General features: G+C 43.7%; 1 protein-coding gene across 3 annotated transcripts in view; it reads right to left on the reverse strand.

Moving 5' to 3' along the window:
- Positions 1-9,058: 9,058 nt before the first annotated feature.
- NCALD (neurocalcin delta) overlaps positions 9,059-25,838 on the reverse strand; it is a 124,412-nt gene continuing 107,632 nt past the window's right edge. For 2 of the 3 annotated variants that reach the window (XM_056522516.1, XM_056522518.1), the window contains exons 2-4: positions 23,202-23,601; positions 16,508-16,613; positions 9,059-13,043 (exon numbers count right to left, since the gene is read on the reverse strand). In XM_056522516.1, the coding sequence (XP_056378491.1) occupies positions 12,946-13,043; positions 16,508-16,613; positions 23,202-23,579 (582 nt within the window). In that variant the 5' untranslated portion in view covers positions 23,580-23,601 and the 3' untranslated portion in view covers positions 9,059-12,945. The remainder of the gene's footprint in view (positions 13,044-16,507; positions 16,614-23,201; positions 23,602-25,838) is intronic. The other variant, XR_008844319.1, reaches the window with a different exon arrangement.

Here is a 25,838-nt window from a genome sequence, read left to right on the forward strand (position 1 = left end):
AACTGGCAACAGACTCCGTTTCACACGGACCACCGTGCTTCCGTGCTTCCTCCTCATGGCCGGAGGAAGCACGGTGGTCCGTGCGAAACGGAGTCTGTTGCCAGTTTGTCCCCCCCACTGCACATCCTATCCCCCAAGTTTGTGAGTATATGTCTATGCTTTGCTGACGCAAATAAAGAAGAAGAGAAACGTGGTGAGTCTGCCGGTCTGATCCTTTGTCTTCACTCTATTGAGTCCTTAAGGGGTTAAAGACGTTTTCATTTTATAATTGATGAAAAGTGACTTGTAAATTTTCCCCCCAAAATTTAATAGAATTGAATTAAATAATTTAGATACATAAAAGCCAGATAAGAAATACTGAATGGAAGGCAACTCTTGTCACTACATTCTCATGGCATGAAGGACATTTCCAAAACAATCTGCATGTCATACTGAACAACAGTATTATTTCACTAACACAGCATAGTCCCTATACGCGTTACGACAAGGCAAAGTGTTCTACCCCTTTCGGTAGTTGTAGGTGTACTAGCCCCTTTAGGTAGTTGTAGGTGTAGCAGCCCCCTTTAGTTAAATGTAGGTGCAGCAGCCCCCTTTAGGTAAATGTAGGTGCAGCAGCCCCCTTTAAGTAAATGCAACAACACCCGTTAGGTAGTTGTAGGTGCAGCAGTCCCCTTTAGGTAGTTGTAGTGCAGCAGTCCCCTTTAGGTAGTTGTAGTGCAGCAGCCCCCTTTAGGTAGTTGTAGTGAAGCAGCCCCCTTTAGTGTAATAGCAAATCCCCGGTGTGCCTGATGGCCAGTCCAGTCCTGGATATTTGTGGAGTCTACTCTGGATATCTTAAAAGTAATACCGACCAAAACAGGACCATAAGCAACAGGGCAGTTTTATAGTTTTAAGAACCCCCTTAATCCTGTTTTAACTGTATGGATGATTACTTATGTGAGCACCACTTTTAACTAATAAAGCGTCTTTAATGCCCTCAGGCCCTAGAGGTCTGGAGTGTCTCTGCAGGATCCACAAGCAAAGTACTATGTCACGGAAATTCTCCAAGACTTCTAGTAGCTGCAGCCATAAAAATAGAAGCCTGCAGGGAGAACTTTCTACAGGTGAAAACTACCTACTAGGGGCTCTATCAGTAGAACCTACCTATTTGGGGGCCGATCTATAGGGAGAACCTACATACCTAGTTGGGAGGTATCTACAGGGGGAACCTACATACTTGGGGCTTATCTATAGGAAAATCCCACCTACTTGGGGGCCAATCAACAGGGGAAAACTACCTACTGGACAGCCATCAACAGAATGATTCTACCTACTTGGGGGCCTATCTACAGGGAGAAACTACCTATGGAGGGATACCTACAGGATGGGGTGGGGGGGGGGTGTAGACTAACTTCTGAGGCCTATCTATAGGGAGAACCTACCTACTTGGGGGTTGATTTTCAGAGGAACCTAACTACTTTGTGGACCTGTCTACTTACTAGAGCAACCTATGTACCTATAAGGAAAACTTACTAACCTACCTGATTTTTTGGGGGAGAAGTTAAAACCTACCTACTGGGGCCTATCTACAGGGGATAACTGCTAACTGACGGCCCTCTACTGGGGGGAACCTATCTACTTGAAGGACTATCTACAGTGAGAAATTACCTACTGGGTCCTATCTGCATGGGGAAACGACCTACTTGGTGGGCAACTACATGTGGAAACTACCTACTTGGTGGGCAATAGTGTTGAGCGGCATAGGCCATATTCGAATTCGCGAATATTCGCGAATATATGGATGAATATTCGTCATATATTCGCGAATATTCGCATATTCGTAATATTCTCGTTTTATTTTCGCGTATACGAAAATTCACGTATGCGAAAATTTGTATAAACGGAAATTCGCATATGCGATGATTAGCATATGCAAATTTTCGCATATGCGAAAATTCGCACACCAGTCTCACACAGTAGTATTAGAGCCTTCTTTACACCACACAAGCTGGAAGCAGAGAGGGATGATCACTGTTATGTGTACTGTGAAAAAAAAAAAAAAACGAATATTCGTAATTACGAATATATAGCGCTATAGTCGCGAATATTCGCGAATTCGCGAATATGCGATATTCGCGAATAAAATTTGTATTGCGAATATTCGCGAGCAACACTAGTGGGCAACTACATGGGGAAACTACCATTCTGGGCAGCCATCTACAAGGGGAATCTGCCTTCTTGGGGCCTATCTACAAGGAGAGACTACCTACTGGGGGCTACCTGCAGAGGGTAGAACTAACTACTGGGAAATCTGCCTTCTTGGGGCCTAACTACAAGGAAAGACTGCCTACTGTGGGCTACCTGCAAAGGGGAAACTAACTACTAGGCTATCTACAGGGAGAGCATACCTACTGTGGGCTCACTACAAGAGGAACCTAGCTACTTGTGGGCCTACCTACAGGTAGAAACTACCTACTTGAGGCCTATCTAAAGGCTAACCTACCTTTTGGGGGCTATCTACAAAGAGAAACTACCTACGGTGAGCCATCTATAGGAGATCACTATCTACTGGGTGCTATATACATGGGGAAAATATCTACTTTGGGTCTATATACAGGGGGAAACTACTTTATGATGGTCTATATACTGGAGACACCTATGTACTGGGGAAAAATATAGTTGGGGGACCTTTCGACCTACTGGAGTGACCTACCTACCTACTGGGGAGACCTACCTATTCCTCTCCCTCCCAACCAACTTACCTACCCACTTTACTGTGTGGGACACCAAGGGGGCAGTATGACTGTTTGAGACACTATAGATGGGTAAAAACGAGTGCTGGAAAAGTGTGGAGCCTAAGATCTTTGTCTGACAGGTTCTGCTAAGATAAGCTGTGGCTGGAAGAAATTGCCGTGGTGGTCTGGACCAGATGGATACACAAAAGGAAACCTGACCGACTCCAATCAGAGAAGACATCACCTGTGAGGAGTCACTGGATGTATTTGCACCGTAATCACCTATATGGTCTTCAGAAACCATGTAGAGCTGGTATTTAACACTAAATGGTGGGTTATTGGTCAGTTGTGTTTACTTTTTTATTTTATTTAGTAACAGTATGATTATACTATGTGAATATGTGTTCATGGTGTGGCAGAATTAATATAATTTATAACCCCCCCCCCCCCCCCCCTTTGTGAAAATCCGACGTACGCCCCTGGACCAAAATAGAAAATCTCTCCCTGGAGATGAAAAAGAGGGTTTCACAGGGAAATGACAGAGAGGGAGAATAACGAAAACTTCCTCTAACAGGATTCCTGTTTAATTTTCCCTCTGAATGAAATATGCCATCAGTCAGTGAACTGCTAGCGGTAGGATTATCTCTGTACAGGATTTATACCAGAAAGGCTTTGACATTTAGCTTAGCATACAATGGGAGGAGAGCAGATACCAATGCCAAGTATTATTAGCACAGAAAATATGGAATTTCCTCAGTCAAACAAGACTTGGACATCTACGTACTCATTCTGTTCTCTTAAAGGGACCCTACAGATACATAACATAATGCAACAAAGAGAAGGTTTGGCCAGTACGTTCTAAGGAAAATCTAAAACGTACAAATGTAAACTATAAGCTTTTAAAAAGAAAATATATATTTAAGTGGAATGTGTCTTCAGAAAATAACCCATTGTTTAAAGTGTCCCTGTCATTTAGAAAAAACTTTTGAAGTCAGACAGACATTTTAAAAGTTTTGGGGTCTGCGTGTACAGACCCCGATCGATCCCTCCATGTTGCCAGGAAAATCTTCACTCTCCAGTCAGTTGCAATCTCCCTATCTAGGGCATGCTTTTAATGCCAATATGTGGAGATTGATGGGGTCTGGATACTCAGACCCCCAACAATTAAAACTTTTGACGTCTGTATGTCATGTTTTTCTAAATGACATAGACACTCTTAATCTTTGTTCTAAAATAACATATTTTTAAAGATTTTTGGTAAAATAGTTTGTAAAGTTGAAAAAAAGACCATTGAGTTCAACCTAAAATCCAACCGTGTAGATCCAGAGGAAGGCAAAAAAATAAAACCATGAGGCTGATGCCAATTAGCATAACAGAGGGAAAATTACCTCCCGACTCCAATATGGCATCAGAATAAATCCCTGGGTGATGTTCTTTTCATTTTTTTTATAGTCTGGCTATGCAGTTATATTGGGGGAGATTTATCAAAACCTGTGTAGAGGAAAAGTTGTCCAGTTGCCCCTAACAACCAATCAGCTCGCTTCTTTCATTTTTAAAGAGACCTCTGAAAAATGAAAGAAGCGATCTGATTGGTTGCTATGGGCAACTGGGCAACTTTTCCTCTGCACAGTTTTTGATAAATCTCTCCCATTGTCTTCTCTTCTTTTCCGTTTCCTACTTCTTAATAATCTACACAATCTATAGAAAAACCTCTTTGAGACAACCACCCAAACTTGCATTAAAAGGTGATCTTCTAAGGGAGCAGTCTTATGGCTAGTAGGCATAATAAATCTTGGAATGTAAAATCTGTCTGTAATGCCCAAATGAGTGTGGACCAACTGAGCTACCCAAAAACTTTGGCTTTGGGCCAAATTAAGGTGTGGATTCTATGTACCCTCTAACTTTTCCTGCTCCATGATAAGGAAGCTGGACTTTTAGATGGTACCAGGTTGCTTGCTTAAAGTGGTCACAGTATGGGTAGCAGCTAGGCAGTCAAACCTGAAAGTTCCTGTGCCAGACATCGGGAAAGAGAGGCAAAGGCATGGATGATAGCATGGCAAACCAGGCAGAAGAATCATGCCAGAAAGTTAAACAGATTTGTAAATTACTTCTATTAAAAAATCTTAATCCTTCCAATACATTTTAGGGGCTATATACTACAGAGGAAATGCTTTACTTTTTAGATTTCTCTGATGTCACGACCACAGTGCTCTCTGCTGACCTCTGCTGTCCATTTTAGGAACTGTCCAGAGCAGCATATGTTTGCTATGGGGATTTTCTCCTGCTCTGGACAGTTCCAAAAATGGACAGCAGAGAGCACTGTGCTCGTGACATCAGAGAAATCCAAAAAGAAAACCATTTCTTCTGTAGTATATAGCCCCTAATAAGTACTGGAAGGATTAAGATTTTTTAATAGAAGTCATTTACAAATCTGTTTAACTTTCTGGCACCAGTTGATTTAAAAAAAAAAAAAATTTCCACAGGAGTACCCCTTTAAGCACAGGAGGGTCAGCGTAGTACACAAACGTCAAGCAGAGGTAATGTTGGATAGATAGGCACAAGCCAGATACAATATAACAGATAAGATACATACATCTTTCTTGCTCAGGCACACATGAACAGGCGGATTAGGCTTTCATAGGTAATGCCAGGCAGAGATAGCTAGAGGACACATTAGAAGTACACACACTGGCCCTTTAAGTTCCAGAAAGTGCACACTTGGGCCTATCCAGAATTGCACCCAAGGTGGAGAAAGCAGGAAGAGCGCAGGGCGAGAGATCCCAGGCCTGACAACAGCGTCAACCACTGGTATTATACTGTCACAGGAAGTCTGGTCTAGATAAGGGGGTGGTTTTCTCAAAGAGGGGGTTTTACTGTATATTAGTAAAAAGTAGGGTGCAAATAAAAGAGAGTATGACTGCAAGATCAGACTACATGTTGTCTGTTACCATGGAGACTTATAGGTCTGCACAGGAACTTCTAAAACAATAGATTTTTCATTTAGTTGCTACGTTTTTTATTTCAGATGTGTTGAAGCTATAAAAATGGTTGCCGAGATAGACATAGCCTATATGTATCAATACATTTTGAGGTGGGCCATAGGCCTCAGTCCCTGACAGAAACCATGAGGAGATGGTCCCCTTTCTGAACAAGATAATTGTTTTAGGAACCCAGAGTAACAAATACCGTATTTTTCATCGTATAAGACGCACTTTTTCTTCCCCAAAACTGGGGGGGGGGGGAAGTTGCTGCGTCTTATTCGGCGAATACACACCTATCGCGGCGGTCCCTGCGGCCATCACCGCCTGGGACCCGCGGCTAATACAGGACATCACCGATTGCAGTGATGCCCTGTATTAACCCTTCAGATGCGGCGATCAAAGGTGACCGCTGCGTCTGAAGCGAAAGTGACACTAACCCGGCTGCTCAGTCGGGCAGTTTGGGACCGCCGCGGTGAAATCGCGGCGTCCCGAACAGCTTACAGGACACCGGGAGGGACCTTACTTGCCTCCTCGGTGTCTGCTCCGTGCCGGGATCCCCTGCATGGCCGGCGCTCTCCTTCCTCGTCATCACGTCGTCGCGCACGCTGTCCCGTCAACCAATAGGAGCGGCGTGCGTAGCGACGTGATGACGGCGACGGAGAGCGTGGATCCCAAGAAGAAGACGTCCGGAGCGCCGGGGACACGGCGACAGCGATGGGGCGACATCCAGGGCAACAGTGACGAGGCCGCAGCGCCGGGGACACGTATTCCCTCCTATACCAGTGGTCTTCAACCTGCGGACCTCCAGATGTTGCAAAACTACAACTCCCAGCATGCCAGGACAGCCAACGGCTGTCCGGGCATGCTGGGAGTTGTAGTTTTGCAACATCTGGAGGTCCGCAGGTTGAAGATCACTGTTGGGTTCAGAATCTTTTTTTTCTCTAGATTTTGCACCTTTAAAATTGGGTGCGTCTTATATGCCGGTGCGTCCTATAGGGGCGAAAAATACGGTAGGTCCTTATTCATTTCCCGAATTAGTGTCATAAACCCCACAAAAAGCCGAATTATTCATTTTTTTAAATTAATATTTATTCTTTTTTTACTTAAGAAAAAAAAAAAACAGCTAAGTAACGTCATTTATGTAAACTTCAAAACCACATTGTTTTTTGCATACCAGAAATATTCACAGTTTGGAAAATGATATGTCATGCATTAGAAACTGCAGCGGAATCGTTTGACATTACAGAATCCTTGATATGAGAAGCGAGAAAAGTAACAGGTGGGGGGGGAGAGGGTAGGGTGGTCTCTTGGGTCCGGTAAGGTAATGTTGAAGTCACATATCTCTCTCTGGAAGAATTAGGTAGATTTCACATCCTTTTAAACCCGTGGTGGTTGTTGTTTTTTTTTATTTATTTTTATTTTATTTTATTTTTTTAAAGCTTGTTATTTATACTTAATAGTTAAAAAAAATAAAATGATTTCGCAATAAGTCATGCTCACATGAAACACATTTGTTAGAATCCCATATGGTGAAGCATAAAACCGTCATCAGGTTGCTTTAAGTAAATATTTGTCCCAAATTCACAAGACATTTACAAAATTTCCAAATACGATAAAAGTTACAAAGTGGGGAACACTACTCAGTAAAAGGTCAACTAGGAAGAACTACAGGTCCATACTACACAGAATGGAGCACAATGATATGAGGTAACCGTCCGATTAATTCTGACAGCATGGAACTATAGGGTTAACTGAATGTCGTGGTGGATAGAAGGCGGCGTGCATAGCATATCATCAAGTCTTAGCCTATGGATTACTACATGACTCTCCACACTCTCTTAGTGAAAGAGGATAACAGCAATGTGGTAACCCATGGTAGCTAGTCAGCTATTAGTTTCTAGGAAAGAACACGGAGGGGCTTCAAAGGGAGCGTATACTCTTTACATACTGGGATGATATAAATAAGCAGTGGTCTCCAATGGTGTTGAAATTCGGCCTCAGGGATTAACTCTCCTCATTCAGATAGGATATTAAAGGGTTACTCCGGCGCTTAGACATCTTATCCCCTATCCAAAGGATAGGGGATAAGATGCCTGATCGCGGGAGTCCTGCCGCTGGGGACCCCCGTGATCTTGCACGCCGCACCCCGTTTAAAATCAGTCCCCGGAGCGTGTTCACTCCGGGTCTGATTATTGTCGATCACCGGGCCGTTGTGACGTCAAGGCTCCGCCCCGTGTGACATCACACTCCGCCCCCTCAATGCAAGCCTATGGGAGGGGGCGTGACATTGAGGGGGCGGTGCGTGACATCACATGGGGCGGAGCGTGACGTCACACGGGGCGGAGCCTTGACGTCACAACGCTCCGGCCCCGTGATCGACAATAATCAGACCCGGAGTGAACACGCTCCGGGGACTGATTTTAAACGGGGTGCAGCGTGCAAGATCACGGGGGTCCCCAGCGGCGGGACCTCCGCAATCAGGCATCTTATCCCCTATCCTTTGGATAGGGGATAAGATGTCTAAGCACCGGAGTACCCCTTTAAAGGGGTACTCCACCCCTAGACATCTTATCCCCTATGCTGGGTCCCACCGCTGGGGAACCCCATGATCTCCCTGCTGCACCCGGCATTCGTTTAGAGCGTCGGGTGCAGCGCCGGAGCGCCCGAGGCTTGTGACTTCAAGGCCATGCCCCCTCCCATAGACTTGCATTGAGGTAGCGTGGCCGTGGTGTCACGAGCGGGGCATGACCGCGTGACGTCACGAGCCTCCACATTGCCAGTCATCCGGCACGGCTATGGATGTCTGGGGTGCCGCAGCCGAGATTGCAAGGGTCCCCAGCAGCGGGTCCCGCACATTCATACATCTTATTCCCTATGTTTTGGATAGGGGATAAGATGTCTAGGAGTGGAGTACCCCTTTAAAGGGGTTTTTACAGGTTAGAAAATATATGGCTGCTTTCTTCCCAAAACAGCATCACATCTGCCTCCAGGTTGTATGCGGTATTGCAGCTCAGCCCCAATCACTTCAGTGCAGTGGAGCTGCAATACCAAAAACAACTCATGGATAGGTGTGGTGTTGTTCCCAAATGAAAGAAGCCATGGATTGTTATTCCCTTACAACCCATTTAACTCATATATTTTCATATGGTAACCTTGATACATGCAATTATATGGACATATAAAAATAAAGTCCCCCTCCAATCCATGGAGCCCAATATAAACACATCAGGGCCAAATTTTTATATATAGTATATTGCAAAGGTGATTGGTTCAATGTCATAAACCCAACAGGTAGAAAACCCATTGGCCCTTATTTACTAAGAGTGCAGTGTAGGTTTTTTTGTGGGTTTTAATTCCCTACAATTTATTTTACACGGTTTCCCTACATTTTCCACTTTCCCTACATTTTTTTTTTTATTACAAATGCTCCGATCTGTAGAGTTTTCCTCAGCTGAAATCCACCACATTTTTTGTGGAAACCTTAGTAAATATGTTGGGTTTTTGTGAAAATGTTGGGAACACGCCCCTTTTCTGTGACCACCTCCCCTTTCCCCAACGGCCATGCCCCTTTTTCTAGTTTTCTTAGCGAAATGGAGAGTTAGTCTGTTTTTTTTTCAATTCTGGCACAAATTTGGCTCAGACAGAATTTCTGGCGCAATGGGCCAGAATCTGGCGCACAACCCGACTAAACATGTAGGGTTTGCAAGAGTAAATGAGGGCCATTTTGTAGTCGGTGTGGAGCACAAAGCCACCGATCGAGTATCAGTTTTCATGATGACATCTATACTAGACCTCATATAGGAGTTGTCCTGATATAGAAATATTTTTAAAAGGTTGTTAGGCTGTCTTATGTTAAAGATTAGGGATACTTACCTGCCCCATTCCCCACCAACGCCACCCTGAAGGTGTCTGGGTCATTGCTGATCAGTAGCTTTTGGTCCCATATGCTGGAAATGTCCTCTCAGCCGATCACTAGCTGTGGTGGTTACCCTCCTCAACAAATGATTGGTAAGAGGCATCTCCTTGTGTTAAGATGACACCAGAAAGTACCGATCAGCGGACACCTGGGCAGCAGCAGGAGACTGGGCAGTGGGTATCTTTTTTTTTAAGCCATCCTAACCCCATGTATAAGATTGTTATCACTGTACAACCCCTTTAATGCTGATATGTAACTGCCCATTTGCACTATACCACACCAATGCACTGGTAGCCAAATTACGAGGCATGGTCTAGTTTTAGGAATAGAGGGGGAGATTTATCAAAACCTGTAAAGTTGCCCATTTGCCCATAGCTTCTTTCATTTTTGAAAGTGGCTCTCAAAAATAAAAAAAGCGATCTGATTGGTTGCTATGGGCAACTTTTCTTCTCCACAGGTTTTGATAAATCTCCCCCATGGTCTGCCTGATGTAATATCGTACACAGACCATGGATAAGAATAGCGCTATTTCTGGGCCCTTTTTCCTAATCCTGGAAAACTCTTAAAGAGCAACTGCAGAAATAGTCCATTATTGGTAGGAAAATTTAAAAAAAAAGTTTATTTTTTTTGTTAACACAACTACTATTGTGGAAACGTTTAACTTATCTTTAGTCGTATATAATTTTTAAGAGTGTTAAGAAATGCATTAAAACCAGCCAAAAAGAATGGGGCAAAGTGACAACTGCCAAAAGCACATTCATGGGTTCTGAAATATCATGGCCAATCTTTTTGAAGCCCATTCAGGCCAATGATCATTAAAATCGATGCAGTTTTTTTTTCTTTCTTTTACTAACAAAGTAGAAATGACTAAATAGGTAAACCTAGTACCAGAATGGGGTTGGGACCAGGAAGAGACTATGGGGGAGATTTATCAAAACCTATGCAGAGGAAAAGTTGCTGAGTTACCCATAGTAACCAATCAGATCACTTCTTTCATTTCTGCAAAGGTCTCTGGAAAATGAAAGAAGCGATCTGATTGGTTGCTATGGGCAACTCAGCAACTTTTTCTCTGGACAGGGTTTGATAAATCTCCCCTATGACTGTAGTTTCTCTTTATTGCTTGTTAGGGGTCTCGTATTAATGGTCCCTTGTTAGGCTGCATTCACACCTCGTTTTCAGCCTACGGTTGCCGGATCCGGCTAGGGGAGGGGAAAACCGAGCGCTTCCGTACCTCGGCGCTGAAATCCATTTACTTTAATGAGCCGACCAGAGTCAAACGGTGACTCAGGTTGGCTCATATTAGACCCTTATCTGGTTTTGTGACCAGGCCTAAAACCGTAGTATACTACGGTTTTAGGTCCGGTCAGGAAACCGGATACGGGTCAAAAATGAGCCGACCGCAGTCACCGTTTGACTCTGGTCGGCTCATTAAAGTAAATGGATTTCAGCGCCGGTCCGGCTGGGGTACGGGAGCGCCCGGTTTTCCCCTCCCTCAGCCGGATCCGGCAACCGTAGGCTGAAAACGAGGTGTGAATGCAGCCTTAGGGTTCATCCACACAGATGTGAGGTTATCTTCAAAGCCATTGGTACCATCCTAGAAGAAGGTACCAATGCAGCTTTCCTTTCTTGGGTTCGATCCGAGAGCCAAGTCATAAGGAAAGGGGCCCTTAGTGTGAATTTTTCCTAGAAACTAATACATTGGTGGTTGATAAATCATTCAATTTGTTATATAATAAATGAAATGACAAGAAACATCATGCTATGTTCCATTACTAGGCAAAAAACACACATCCAGTCTTGCCATTGAAGTGCATCAGTAATGCAGCTGAGGGCAACTGAAATAGTCTCAATCTACTAATACGTCACATGCCAAATTTGCACCTTCCATGCCGCCAGTTTGTGAGAAGCTGTGCAAAGTCTTCAGCCTCCATGTTTTTTATTCTAGTTATTGCATAACATACAGATCTAACAATGAACCCTTCATCTACACAGAGTGCCTGCAACCGTGTGAAGAACCAATACTTAAAGGGGTACGCAAGTATTTTCTAATCAACTGGTGCCAGAAAATTAAACAGATTTGTAAATTACTTCTACATAACAATCTTAATCCTTCCAGTACTTATCAGCTGCTGTATGCTCCAGAGGAATTTGTATAGTTATTTTCTGTCTGACCCCAGTGCTCTCTGCTGCCACCTCTGTCTGTGTCAGGAACTGTCCAGAGCAGGAAAAGTTCACTAAGAGAATTTGCTTCTGCTCTGTACAATTCCGGACACAGACAGAGGTGGCAGCAGAGAGCACTGTGGTCAGACAGGAAAGAACTACAAATTTTCCTCTGGAGCATACAGCAGCTGATAAGTACTGGAAGGATTGAGATTTTTTAAATAGAAGTAATTTACAAACAAACCTGTTTAACTTTTTGGCATCAGTTGTTGTAAAAAAAAAAATGTTTTCCACCTGAGTACCCCTTTAAGAGAATACAGCTCACGTAATAGGATCTATGGACTCAGAGGCACAAGGTTGTTTGTCTCTCTCTTGCCTCTATGATGTCTAAAGTGCCTACTGAAAGAACAGGCAGCTACTTTAAAAGTATCGATTTAGCCCAAAAATGTATGCATCAACTGGAAATGGTTCTCTTTTCATGTTAAGGGCAAAGAAACTGAACAATGTTGGTGGTTCTCATCTATGTAGATCAGTGGTCTCAAACTGTGACCCTCTAGATGTTGCAAAACTTCAACTCCCAACATGCCCGGACAGCCTTCGGCTGTCCGGGCATGCTGGGAGTTGAAGTTTTGCAACATCTGGGGGGGCCACAGTTTGAGATCACTGATGTAGGTACATTTTTTTATCTATGAAGGTCGGCGGCCTCCAACCTATAGCTCCCCGGTTGTTGCCAATCTACAACTCCCAGGCATTTTGTGCCAGTCTTCGGAAAGCCACACGTTGGAGATCACTGACGTAGAGGATCACGTACTTCCATCTGCAAATATTGGCTAAAACAGCTAAGAAGTTACAAAACTAAGTAGGCCAAATCTTAACCACAGCCATCTGATATTTGTTTTGTCCGCTCCATAGAAAGTCCATGAGGTGTGGTGAGAGTCTCAGTTATTCCATTTACATAGTAAAATGGCAAGAATACCCGGTGCAATAGTACAGAAGATGTCCTTCACCAAACAGTGGCAGCATTCACCATTCTTTGTCATCCAAAATAAAAGATATCATAGAAGGAAGTAGATATGTTTGGCCATAACGTGTCGACACCACAAGAAATTTAATTTTGGCAAAAAGAAAAAAAGAAAAATAATAATTTGACGTGTTTTATCCAAAAATAAAATGTTCAAAACTGTCCGGCACTGCTTGGGTCACATTGAAGTAGGCGGACGATTGATGGATCGCTCTTTGCCCCTTTGATAAACTCCTCCAGTGAAAGTTTTCCTGCGGATAAGAAAAAAAATTACGGATTATTTATATTCAAAAAACATGGTAGAAGTTCCTAAAAATGCTTAACGTGTACCTGTTGTTAACAAAAAATTTTGATATAATGTAGAAAATACTATTATACTGTATGTATATTTGTAATATACATTGATTTAATTTATTTTTATATTTTTGGGTGAAAAAATGCTGGTCTTGCAGCTATTGCTTGTGTGTCTCTATGAGGAGTCCAAATACAGGAAGTTAGGGCAGGACAAGCAGGGCTCTGTGCAGGCTCCTGGCTGGTCAGTCATCCTAATGTGTGAGCTGGGAGCGTATCACAGATCCTTTCTGCACAGAGCCCTGCTTGTCCTCACTGCACAGAGCCCTGTTTGTCCACAGTGTACAGAGCCCCGCTTGTCCTGAGTGTACAGAGCCCCGCTTGCCTTCAGTGTACAGAGGCCTGTTTGTCCTCAGTGTACAGAGCCCTGCTTGTCCTCACTGCACAGAGCCCTGTTTGTCCTCAGTGTACAGAGCCCTACTTGTCCTCACTGCACAGAGCCCTGTTTGTCCACAGTGTACAGAGCCCCGCTTGTCCTGAGTGTACAGAGCCCCGCTTGCCTTCAGTGTACAGAGGCCTGTTTGTCCTCAGTGTACAGAGCCCTGCTTGTCCTCACTGCACAGAGCCCTGTTTGTCCTCAGTGTACAGAGCTCCGCTTGTCCTCAGTGTACAGAGCCCCGCTTGCCCCCAGCCCTGCTGGTCCTCAGTGTACAGAGCCCTGTTTGTCCTCAGTGTACAGAGCTCCGCTTGTCCTCAGTGTACAGAGCCCCGCTTGCCCTCAGCGTACAGAGCCCTGCTTGCCCACAGTGTACAGAGCCCTGCTTGCCCACAGTGTTCAGAGCCCTGCTTGTCCTCAGTGTACAGAGCCCTGCTTGTCCTCAGTGTACAGAGCCCTGCTTGTCCTCAGTGTGCAGAGCCCCGCTTGTCCTCAGTGTACAGAGCCCTGCTTGTCCTCAGTGTACAGAGCCCTGCTTGTCCTCAGTGTGCAGAGCCCTGCTTGTCCTCAGTGTACAGAGCCCTGCTTGTCCTCGGTGTACAGAGCCCTGCTTGTCCTCGGTGCACAGAGCCCTGTTTGTCCTCAGTGTACAGAGCCCTGCTTGTCCTCAGTGTACAGAGCTCTGCTTGTCCTCAGTGTACAGAGCCCTGCTTGTCCTCAGTGTACAGAGCCCTGCTTGTCCTCAGCATACAGAGCCCCGCTTGTGCACCCACACTTCCCATATTTGGTCTCCTAACAGAGACAATAGCTGCAGGGACAAATATATACACATATTTTAATCAATGAATATATATATATATATATATATATATATAAAAGTTTTTGTTAACGACAGGTACACTTTAAGGGGGTATGTCTGGAACTTAAACTTTAAACTGTGTAGGAGCAAGAGCTGGCAAAAAATACTCATCCCTAAGTCCCTATTGCTTCAGCATCACTGCAGTTCTGGTGTTCCCCACCAAGAGGCAGCAATGAGGTCATATACATTGTGTGATGCTGCAGACAATCAGGGGCCTCACCAATCATGTGCTGTATATGCAAGCTGAGACCGCCAGCACTTGGGGGGGGGGGGGGGGGGGGGGGGGGGGGGGCATTTATCATTGTAGGTGTAAGTGAAGCATTTTTGCACACTTTTTTGTGAGCTGCTAATGTGTACCACACTTATTAAATGGTCACAGGGCACTGTCTGAAATTTCACTCTTTACATACACCAAAAAGCTAAGCTAAGTCTGGGCTGGTGTATTTTTGTGACTTTTTGTGAAAAAATGTGCTACTTTAAAAAAAAGTAGCAGTCGATAAATTAAATACCACTGCATAAGACTAACTTTAACAGCCGGTCTGTATACACTTTAAAAAAAAAAAAGTGTGAATCAAAAAGTCGCAAAAAATAGCCCGAGGCGCAGCGCTGCACCAAATGTGCACCAAATACACACAACAGCTCTAAAGATAATGATAGACGTTCCCACATATCCTCAACTTCAACTGTATTGTTTATGTGATCTCAGTATGCAATAAAGTAACAAGAGAGTTGTTAAAATGTCTCAATCATGTAAAACAGGGTGTGCTCTGCGCCCCAAGATTTAGCCCTATCATGAAGAAACAGCAGACAGGCATTGAAAACTATGATTTCCAACAAAGTCTTTGAGTTGGTATGGCATCACTGGCATGAAGTGGCCCATAACACTTTTCCAAGCACCATCCCATGCCCTTTACATTTACTGTATTTTTGTCTATTTGAGCTCAGTAAGAAAATGTATTGATATGCCCGGGAATCGAAAGTTATCTGAATAAAAAAAATTAATGGGTAAAGCATTGGGAGAGCACTGTGAGCCTCTTCATTTTAGTGATCATATAGGTCCCAGATTATATTATGATAACTACATTATTTTCCTTCTTCCATATTCTTCTAGGTCAGTTTAATTTAATGCAGTTCTATATATTCTTTGTTTTACACTATACTTATCCTAGCAGCCAACTAATCTTAGGTATGCAAGATGCCCATCTACATTAGGTGCCTGCCAAACCTGCTCATATTGGCCTGAAAGATGGATAGGGCATGCCCAATCCTTTGTTCCCATGGGAGATAAGTTACTGCCAGAGAAGTCTTATTTCTCAATTAAAACCAGTTTAAAGCCAGCCAACAGGAGCATATCTATGTGGGAATAAAGGAATAGCACATCCTTGGGCTTGTATCTGACCAAGGCAATGTCAGTAAAGAGTTCTCATTGTTCCCCACCATACTGTAGTCCAGGTCACTACTGGTCCTGCACTTGGCCCGTGGTGTACCAAAAGAGTAGTAATCCTACTGCACTGTTACCTTAAAGGGTTTAGCCCAAAATTTTTTTTGGCTCAGGCTGTCTGATAAAATAAATAAAGCCTGTACTTACTTTCCATGCTCCCCAGCGGCCCCCGTTATTGCTGCACTCGGTCACCGGTGCACTTCACTTCCAGGAGCTGCAGAAAATACTTCACATTGCTGCTCAACCAATCACTGACCACAGCAGTGCCCTCCCTCGGATCGGCTGAGCAGCAATGTGATATGTTGTCTGCAGCTCCAGGAAGTGAAGTGCGTCAGAGACCAGGCGCTGTGATAACAGAGGCCACGGTGAGCGAGGGAGGTAAGTAGAGACTTTATTTTATTAGACAGTGTAGGAACAACATTATTTTTTTTGCTGGATAACCCCTTTAACATATGCAAAAATATAGCCCCACAGAGTTACGTGACACATTCTTCTCTGCAACATCTGTAGGAAACCTACTTATAGTGTTTGTCATGAACAAATGAGCTGAAATACAGTCAATTCATCATTTGTGGTTTTCTAAAAAATCAATAAAGATGCGATGATGCATGAGATGTAGAATGTCGGCCGGAATCGTGAGTTATTTTTCTAAGTGCCGCCGATCCTCTGGCATCCATCAGACACATACCATCTCGGTTGGTATCCATTTGCCGAAAGATTTTTTCTGTCCTTTTTTCAGGCGTAGACTCGTCTTCTGGCATTTTCATTACTGACGAAACCATCTTGTAGATCGCCTGTAAGATAGATAGATGTTTTGTGTACACATTTTGCTTGTAATAATCCCAAAGCTGCGCACACTATTCATATTGTTGTAGGAGACTCTCTAAGGGTAACACATTTATGCAGTGAAGCGACTCCCTCTCTTCTGCAGTTATATAAATAGTTTTGGGAGCGAGGACGTAAGCCACCACATAGCGGACGGGCATATCTCATCACTGACAGCTGCTGTCTCACCTACTAGGTTTGTGGAACTCAAGGGAAATTAGGAGTCAAAGGAAATATATGAATAAAGGCGGAAAATAAACAGCAGCATTTTCATTAAGAGACTTTTCGGAATTGATTTATTTTGTAGAGTAAAAATCTCAGACACCGCTAGTGAGTATAGACCTGACCCTGAGACTACAGAATGTAGAACAAGAATAAACATCATTGTGCTTGGATCCTCATAGACTGTGCCTACGTGAATCGCTTGCCTGTAAGGATCAACCAGATGAGTTGTAGTCCTCTCCTTTTTTCTAAGGCTAGGTTCACACTACCGCTATGCTCCGTACCATTAAGGGTCTGCTAGGCTCTATTTCTTTTGAGTTTAACGGACACTGAACGGGTCGGAGCACAACGGGTCCTGGCGGATCCCATTGACTTTGCATGAGGTCCGTCGGGTGTCTGTTATTTTGCAGGAGTTAGTGGGAGAAAAATACTGGACATGCAGTCATTTTCCCCCCCGCTAAACTCCATCATTTTACAATGAAAGTCTGTTTAATGGTGTATTCACACGTACAGTATTCTGCGCAGATTTGATGCGCAGGATTTGAGGCTGTGTTCAGTCATTAATGGTGTGTTCACATGTACAGTATCCTGTGCACATTTTGACTGAGCACAGCTTCTAATCTACAGTTACAAATCCTGCACATCAAATCTATGCAGGATACTCTTCGTGTGAATAGACTCTTAGTTTACATTGAAATCTGCAGCAGAAAATCCTGCGCATTAAATCCTGCGCATCAATAAAGTATGTGTGAATTCACCTTTACAGTGCTCAGCAGTAGTATGAAAGAGCCCTAAAAGGAGTAGTGTAGTGAAAGACAACTTATCCCCATCCAAAGGATAGGGGGATAAGTTATAGATCGTGGAAAGGGGGGGGGTCCGACCACTGGGACCCCTCGCGATATCCTGAACATGGCCCCTGTAGTCTGCTGCAAGGAAGCATGCCGACCCCACATTGAGCGGCCGCCGACACGCTCCCTCCATGTTTCCCATAGAGATACATGGAGGGGGAGTGTTATGGCTGCAGCTCCGTGGGGGTTAGAACGGCCGCTTCCGGCAGACTACAGGGGCCCCCGTTCAGGAGATTGCGGGGGGGTCCCAGCAGTCAGACCCCTAATGATCTATAACTTACTTCCTAACCTTTGGATAGGGGATAAGTTATTTTTCACTGCACAGTTCCTTTAATCACTTATAGGAAGATATCATTTTTGCTATGGACTTAAATGGATTTTAAAGCACTTGTCAGCATGTGTTGCAACATTTGGAAAGCCATAGTTTGAGACCACTGATCTAAAGGGAAACCAGGAAAAACTGACGTTTATTTTTTTTTTCCAAGACGAATAATAATACATGAAAAAAAAAGTAAAATCTCCAGGTTTTCTCATCATTTTGAAGCAGCAGTGTTGCTGCAAAGAACCATTATTTCTACATATAAAGACAAATACGACATAAGAGCATTGAGGACGGATAGATGGCTGACGCATCCTGTAAGTAGCAGAGCGCACAGCACAACAACCTCAGGTGAGAATCTGTAATACCACAACTTATTTTCACCATATTCACAGGTAATACATTATGTAACACCCTCTTCTCCATCAAGGTTCTTATGCTTTTTATTAGTGTCTAGAACTTGCAGACCGCCATGGTCCACCATTCATCAATACTTTACAGAACAACCTGCGAGACAGATGTCAGATGTTTTCTTTTAATTTAGAAGCTGGATTTTGTATAGTTTTGCAGAAGAGAATGTTCAACTATTTTCTACATAATGTTGATAGGATAGAAGGGGAGATGCTGGGAATGGAGGTGTATAGTTCCATTTAGTTCAGAATTTTCAAGTAAACTCAGTTCAAATACTGCCAGGGCAGGCAGGGAAAGCCTGTGAGTCCTGCTTTCCCCTCCAACTTATACCGGTATATAAAGCCTGTGAGTCCTGCTTTTCCCTCCTACTCATATATAAAGCCTGTGAGTCCTGCTTTCCCCATCTACTCATATATAAAGCCTGTGAGTCCTACTTTCCCCATCTACTCATATATAAAGCCTGTGAGTCCTGTATCCCCACCTACTCATATATAAAGCCTGTGAGTCCTGCTTTCCCCACCAATATATAAAGCCTGTGATTCCTAATTTCCCCTCCTACTTATATATAAAGCCTGTGAGTCCTACTTTCCCCTCCTACTTATATATAAAGCCTGTGAGTCCTACTTTCCCCTCCTACTTTTATATAAAGCCTGTGAGTCCTGCTTTTTCCCCTCCTACTGAAATATAAAACCTGTGAGTCCTTCTTTTCCCACTCACTCCTACAGAAAGTATGTAAGTCCTTTTTACTCTGCCCCCCTCATACAGAATTCCTGTGAGTCCTTCTTTCCCCACTCACTCTAACAGAAAGCCTGTGAGTCCTTTTTTCCCTGTCCAGTCATACATAAAGCCTGTGTGTCCTTTTATCTCCATCATTTCATACATAAAGCCTGTGAGTCCTTTTTACCCTGTCTAGTCATACATAAAGCCTGTGTGTCCTTTTATCTCCATTATTTCATACATAAAGCCTGTGAGTCCTTTTTACCCTGTCCCCTCATACAGAATGATTGTGAGTCCTTTTTTTCCTGCTTATTTACATGGAGGTCCTGCTCCTCCACGTACATACTATTGATTGATACTTCTCTCTGTGGTATGGTGGGGTGTGAGATGCAGGGCAGAAGTAATTACCCAAGGGGCAGATGGCATTTACCCTTTGTATTCATGACACCAGGGTGTGGTTTAGCCTATAACCACCCGATGGTATACCGCTGGATCCTGGGCTAGGCATGGGGGCAATGAAGACACCAACGCCAAGTTTCGGACAATGGTAGCTTTACTGTGGGTAGACAGGTGATACAGTCTATACAGTTCAGCCAGGCCCAAGGAGGTGACCAGTAACACAGGGACCTCACAGGCTTGCTGGGACTTGTAGTTGGATGGGAGAATTTAGTGCAGGCCACGCCGGGTAGACAGATGACTTGACTGACTTGTGACTGACAGGTCAGCGACTTTATCTTACTTGCACTTGACTTGAGGCCTCCACTACTCTGGACACACACTCCAGGCACGACTTGACTGGACCTCAGCAAGAAGCAAGAGAGAGAAGCTAGCTCCACCAAGGGCTTATATGGGGGAGACTAGCAGGGAGCCCATAGGTCACCCTTGGGGTCAGCTGGCCACTGGTACCTCCTGGGCAACAATCACATGGTACATTTTATTAAATATATAACACACAGCATAATGCATAACATATTTACAATGGGGGAAACACTGCAGGGAGCCCTTGGGACACGGAGGGACTCTGCCTGACAGGGCAGGGAAGGTACGGGGTAACACCATCCCATACTGGGCCACCACATCTCTATACAAACAATTATACATGTAAAGCGTCTGTTAGTGTGTAGGTGGGAACAGTAGGACTCAGACTTTTCACATGAGTCCTGGCACTATTTAAATATATTTTTTTTTATACAAATACTAAATTACCTAGAAAACTATAAATTTATGAGCTCTGAATCCCTCTTCTATAATATGCTGCCCCAGCTTGAAGACCTAAAAAACCTTTTTATAGTACCTAAAAAATTCCTCACCCTATTTACGCTCGACTATCTTCGACTTATTGCGGTAAAACCTAAAACCCCTTAAAGGTTGAACATGAGCACATTACATCAATGATCAAGGCAAATAGTGTACAATAGACCCACTGTATTCATTTATGACTAGAAAGGGAAACAGACAACTCATTTACATTGGGGCTAAAAGTGACCAAATGTACAATTTAGTGCTGCCTTATTTTTCTATAACCGTTTTGTCGCTACATGGAAACAGTCAGCAATATGACATTTACAGATCTGTTCAAACAAAACAACAGAAAAAGAGGTAATGAAGATATAAAACACGGAGGCTTTATGTTACATTTCTACATCACTACAAATATAAACAATGCTTATTCATTAAAGGGGTACTCCACCCCTAGACATCCTATCCCCCATCTAATAGGGGACAAGATGTCTGATCGCGAGGTCCTGCTGCTGGGGACCCCTGCGATCTCCCTATTGTTAACAATAACATGGCTAGCACTAACCCCTTATTAGTACACCAGTACCAACCAGCACCAGGGTTTCTGGAAGAACAGGGTACCAGCATCCCGGACTGTCAAAAATAATGATCTAAGACTGGGGCGGTAGCAAGCTGGTAGTATTAGCCAAAATAAATGACACTTCCCACCCTGAAGGTACCAGACTGATACTGCTTGGCTTGTATTTCGTTTGTTATTGAAACTAAGCGAGAACTTATGATATTTTTTTCAATAAATTAATATATAAATAAAATGGAAAAAAAAAATGATCCAGGACTGCTGGTACCCGGCAATTCCTAGTGGCTCTGGCACGGGTGGGTATTGAGGTAATAATAAGGGGTTAGTGCCATGGCTTAGTAACGGAGGTCGACTATAAGGGTACGTTCACACAGGCGGATTTTTTTGCGTGTTTTCTGCTGCGTATTTGAAAGGGGGCGAGCTCTTCTCGGCTGTCCGCAGCAGATTTTCCACGGCGGAATTTATGCTGCAGAAAATCTGCCGCAAGCCCCATTGAAGTCAGTAGGGACTGCGGCGGATTTTCCGAAGCATAAATTTCTGTTGCGGAAAATCTGCTGCGGCAGCCGAGAAGAGACCGCCAACTTTCAAATACTCAGCGGAAAACATGCAAAAAAAATCCGCCCGTGTGAACGTACCCTAAGACAACTTCCACTACTAAGCCACACACACATTTTTTTATTTATTTTTTAACCTTTATTCCAAATAGTACACCCACAGACCCCTTAGTAATCATTTTATTAGAGAAAGAATAAAAAATCTTTCTGGCATAATCCGGTCTTCTTTCCTATAATAAAAAGAGAACACAACTTGTGGCTCTGCAATTACTATCCTACAACTTCTATCATGCCCAGACAGCCAAGGACATGATAGGAGTTGTAGTTGTGCAGCAGCTCCGGCCAGATAGCGGGTGTCGACCCCCACACGAAGCGGCGGCCGACACTCCCCCTCAATACATCTCCATGGCAGAGCCGGAGATTGCCGAAGGCAGCGCTTCGGCTCTTCCATAGAGTTGTATTGAGGGGGCGTGTCGGCCGCCGCTTCGTGCGGAGGTCGACACGCCCCCTTCACGCGGACTGTCGGGGCTCCGTACAGGAGATCCCAGGGGGCCCCAGCGGTCAGACCCCCCGCGATCTGCAACTTATCCCCTATCCTTAGGATAGGGGATAAGTTGTTCACCACTGGGTCACCACTGGACTACTACTTTAAGAGGATCTGCAGAGAAAAAGGGCAGGAAATCCCCAAATCCAGGTGTAAACCTTGTGGCCTCATCCCCAAAAAGACTGGAGGCCGGAATCACTACCAAAGGGGCTTCAACTAAATCCAGAGTATAGGATCTTATGTCAATGCAATATTTTAGTATTTTCCTTTCTAATAAATTAACAAAGATTTCTAACATTCTGCTTTCAGTTTGTTATTATGAGGTACTGAGTGCAGAATGATGAGAAAAAAACAACAAAATGTGAAAAAAACGAATAATTATCAATTCATACAGTAGTCAGGCCCATATCTACACCAGTGGTCTCCAAACTGTGGCCCACCAGCTGATGGCTGTCCGAGCAGGCTGGGAGTTGTAGTTTTACAACCTCTGGAGGGCCACAGTTTGGAGACCACTAAACCTATCATGTCAGCCATGATCAAAATTGTCAAAATTGTTCAACCTGTTTTAGTCCAGTTTCACGAGAGAGTATAACGTACATATCTTTGCCCAGAAATGTGCATAAAATATGATCTTGTGTAACGGGCTTTAGAACAATTACCTACCCCTTAGATTAAGCAAGTACTTGACAGTCCTGCAATAAATCCAACACCACCAATTCACATCCTAAGGGTCTATTCACACAGCTAAATTTCCGCTTGCGGAATTCCGCCTCAAATTAAAGCCCATAGACTTCTAAATTAGTATGAATGGAAATGCGGAACCCCATAGAAGTCTATGGGCTTTAATTTGAAGCGAAATTCGGCCGCGTGAATAGACCCTTAGAAGTTGAGCTTCCATTGGGAGAAAACCTCACAGTCCATCTCAATCATATCAATGTTAGGAGTACATCTGAAATATTTAGGTTAACTCCTGAACAATACTGCATGTGAAAAAGAATTGACCCAATCCTGAAGAACCCATATAACACAGATTTTTAGATTACGCTAAAGTTCATAATTTTGGAGTTGCATGGGAACATCTGTGTTTGTGTAACTCAGCAGATAAAACATAACCATAATAACATACCTGTACTATTTCCAACATTTCCGATTTGCTGATGTAGCCATTCCCGTCGAGGTCATACATACTGAACGCCCACTTCAGCTTCTGCTCCAGCTTTCCTCTGGACGTCACGCTCAAAGCTATGATAAATTCTCTAAAATCAATTGTCCCATCGCCATTGGCGTCGAAAGTACGGAATACATGTTCTGCAAATTTGGAAGCGTCCCCGTAAGGGAAAAAATTCCCGTATATTTTCTTAAACTCCTCCATTGTTAAATGTCCACTTGGACAGTCTCTCAAGAAGCCTTTGTACCACTCCTGGATCTCATGTTCTGTAAAGTCTGTGCTTTCTAGTAGGTCCTGCATGACCTCAGGACGCAGCTTGCTGTTCTGTTTCCCCATGACGGCGCTGAGTAGTTTTCAACTAGAAGAAAGGAAAAAAACAATAGCTGTGAATATTTTATATATATATATATATATATATATATATGTATATATATATATATATATATATATATATAATACAAAAAAGAAGATTGCAGCAGCACACATTGGTCAGAAAATTGAGGCTCTTAGCGCACTTTTTTGATCAAAAACGTGTCCCCCATCCACCACGGGGAGGTGGCCTCATTTAGGATGGGACCCTAACACACATTCTGAGCCTAACACTCAGATCAGATACCAACTCACCTCTGCTGGGCATATAGCCTCTGACTGGGTGACATGCTGGATCCATATACAATTTATATATACAGTTCCAAAGCAATGCAGCACTACTTATCTAGTCCAGAAAAAGTGGTGGTGCCAGCGTCCCAAAAAGACTTGATCAAAGTCCATCCATAGACAAGAACCAAAGACAGCCGCAGCACTCCAAAAAAAAGGTGATTTAATATCTCATGTCAGCATTACTGCGTAATGCTGACATGAGATATTAAATCACCTTTTTTTTGGAGTGCTGCGGCTGTCTTTGGTTCATATATATATATATATATATATATATATATATATATATATATATAGATAGATATAAATATATACATTACACATGATTACTATTTTAAGTGCTGCTTTTGCCTACAGGCTGTGTCTGGTGTTAGAGCTTTGCTTTATTCACTGGAAAGAGGATGAGTAGACACAAACCATGAAAAACTACCACTCCTTTGAGCTACTCTACTATACAGAATCCTCTACCATCACATGGGTGAAGTGCACAGCAGAGCGTGCCTCACTCCCCCGGCTGTCACTCAAACTTGACTCACTCCCATAGACTCTTAGGTCGAGTTAACACGGTGGAAATTCCAGGCCGACTTCCGCTGGGAATGTCCTCATGGAATTTCTGCTGCAGCAGAGTCTCATAAAATTCAACGGGATTCTGCAGCTCTGTGCACACGGCGGAATTTTCGTACCAGATGTTTCCAGCACGGAAATTCCTTTTTCCGTGTCCACACAAAGAATGAATTCGTTCATTGTTTGTGCAGATCCAATTCCTCCCTTCTATCCTGTAGACCCGAGCCAAAATCCAAAGTTTATGGGGAATCAAAAGAGATAGTTGTCAACCAAATGAGCATCTAGCCGACAAGTATCTTCATGATCTCCTTATTGGCTGGCCAGGGAACCATTGAAGAAATGTGGTTGTTATGGTTAAGGTGGTACCACATTAGATAAAAACAGAACCAAACCCATCGACTTCAGTGTGCCGACAATATTACAAATACGGGATCGTCCCAATTGTCCCCAATAGCAGTACATAGATTGGGAATTTTGGATTTAAAATGCATGATAATTTGTTCCTGTAGTCAAAAAGATGCTGCTAGAGGTGTATGGCAGCTTATACAAAAGTCTAAAGAAATAGCTGTCGGCCAAGCATGGAAGTTTACTTTAATAGAGAGAGGGTGGGAGTAAGCTGCTGCCAGACATTTGCCACTTTTTGACTACAACTATTATTATAATCCCAAAGAAACTGTTTATTCCTCCATTTCCCCCCCCCCCCCCCCCCAGGCTAGCTTCACACTACGGAATTTCTGCCTGCAATTCCGCTTTGAAATTGCAGTCAGAAATTCCGCTTGCTAAAATGTACTGTACAGTGAATGGGTTTCGTTCACAAATTCACACTTCGGAATTTGTGAAGCGGAATTTGTGAACGGAAAATGCGCTTGGAAATTGGCGTTGCTCATTCTTCAGGCGGAAATACTCACGGAACACATTGCAGTCTATTGGAGACTGCAGTGTCCGCACGGTCCTGGCGCCGACTGATTCAGTCCGCTTGCCGCACTCGCAATCTCCGGGCAGAAACTTTCTGCCCGGAGATTCCGCAGTGTGCACCTAGCCTTAGGGACTATTCACACGGCAGAATTTCCGATGGCAGAATCCCGCCTCAAATTAAAGGCCATAGACTTCTATGGGATTCCACACTCCCATTTACACTTCTGAATTTCTGCTTGCGGAATTCCGCAAGCAGAAATTCAGAAGTGTGAATGGAAGTGCGGAATCTCATAGAAGTCTACTTAGGCTGGGTTTTCTAAGAATTTCTGCCGGAGATCGAGCCGGCGGCGCTAGGACCGGGCAGACTGCATTGCTGCCCCCATAGACTGCAATGTTTTTCTGGCTGGATTTTTTGGGAGATCTGCTCAGAAATGCATTGCCATCTATGGGGACAGCAAT

This window comes from Hyla sarda, chromosome 5 (assembly GCF_029499605.1).
Source record: "Hyla sarda isolate aHylSar1 chromosome 5, aHylSar1.hap1, whole genome shotgun sequence".
Classification (NCBI taxonomy): domain Eukaryota; kingdom Metazoa; phylum Chordata; class Amphibia; order Anura; family Hylidae; genus Hyla; species Hyla sarda.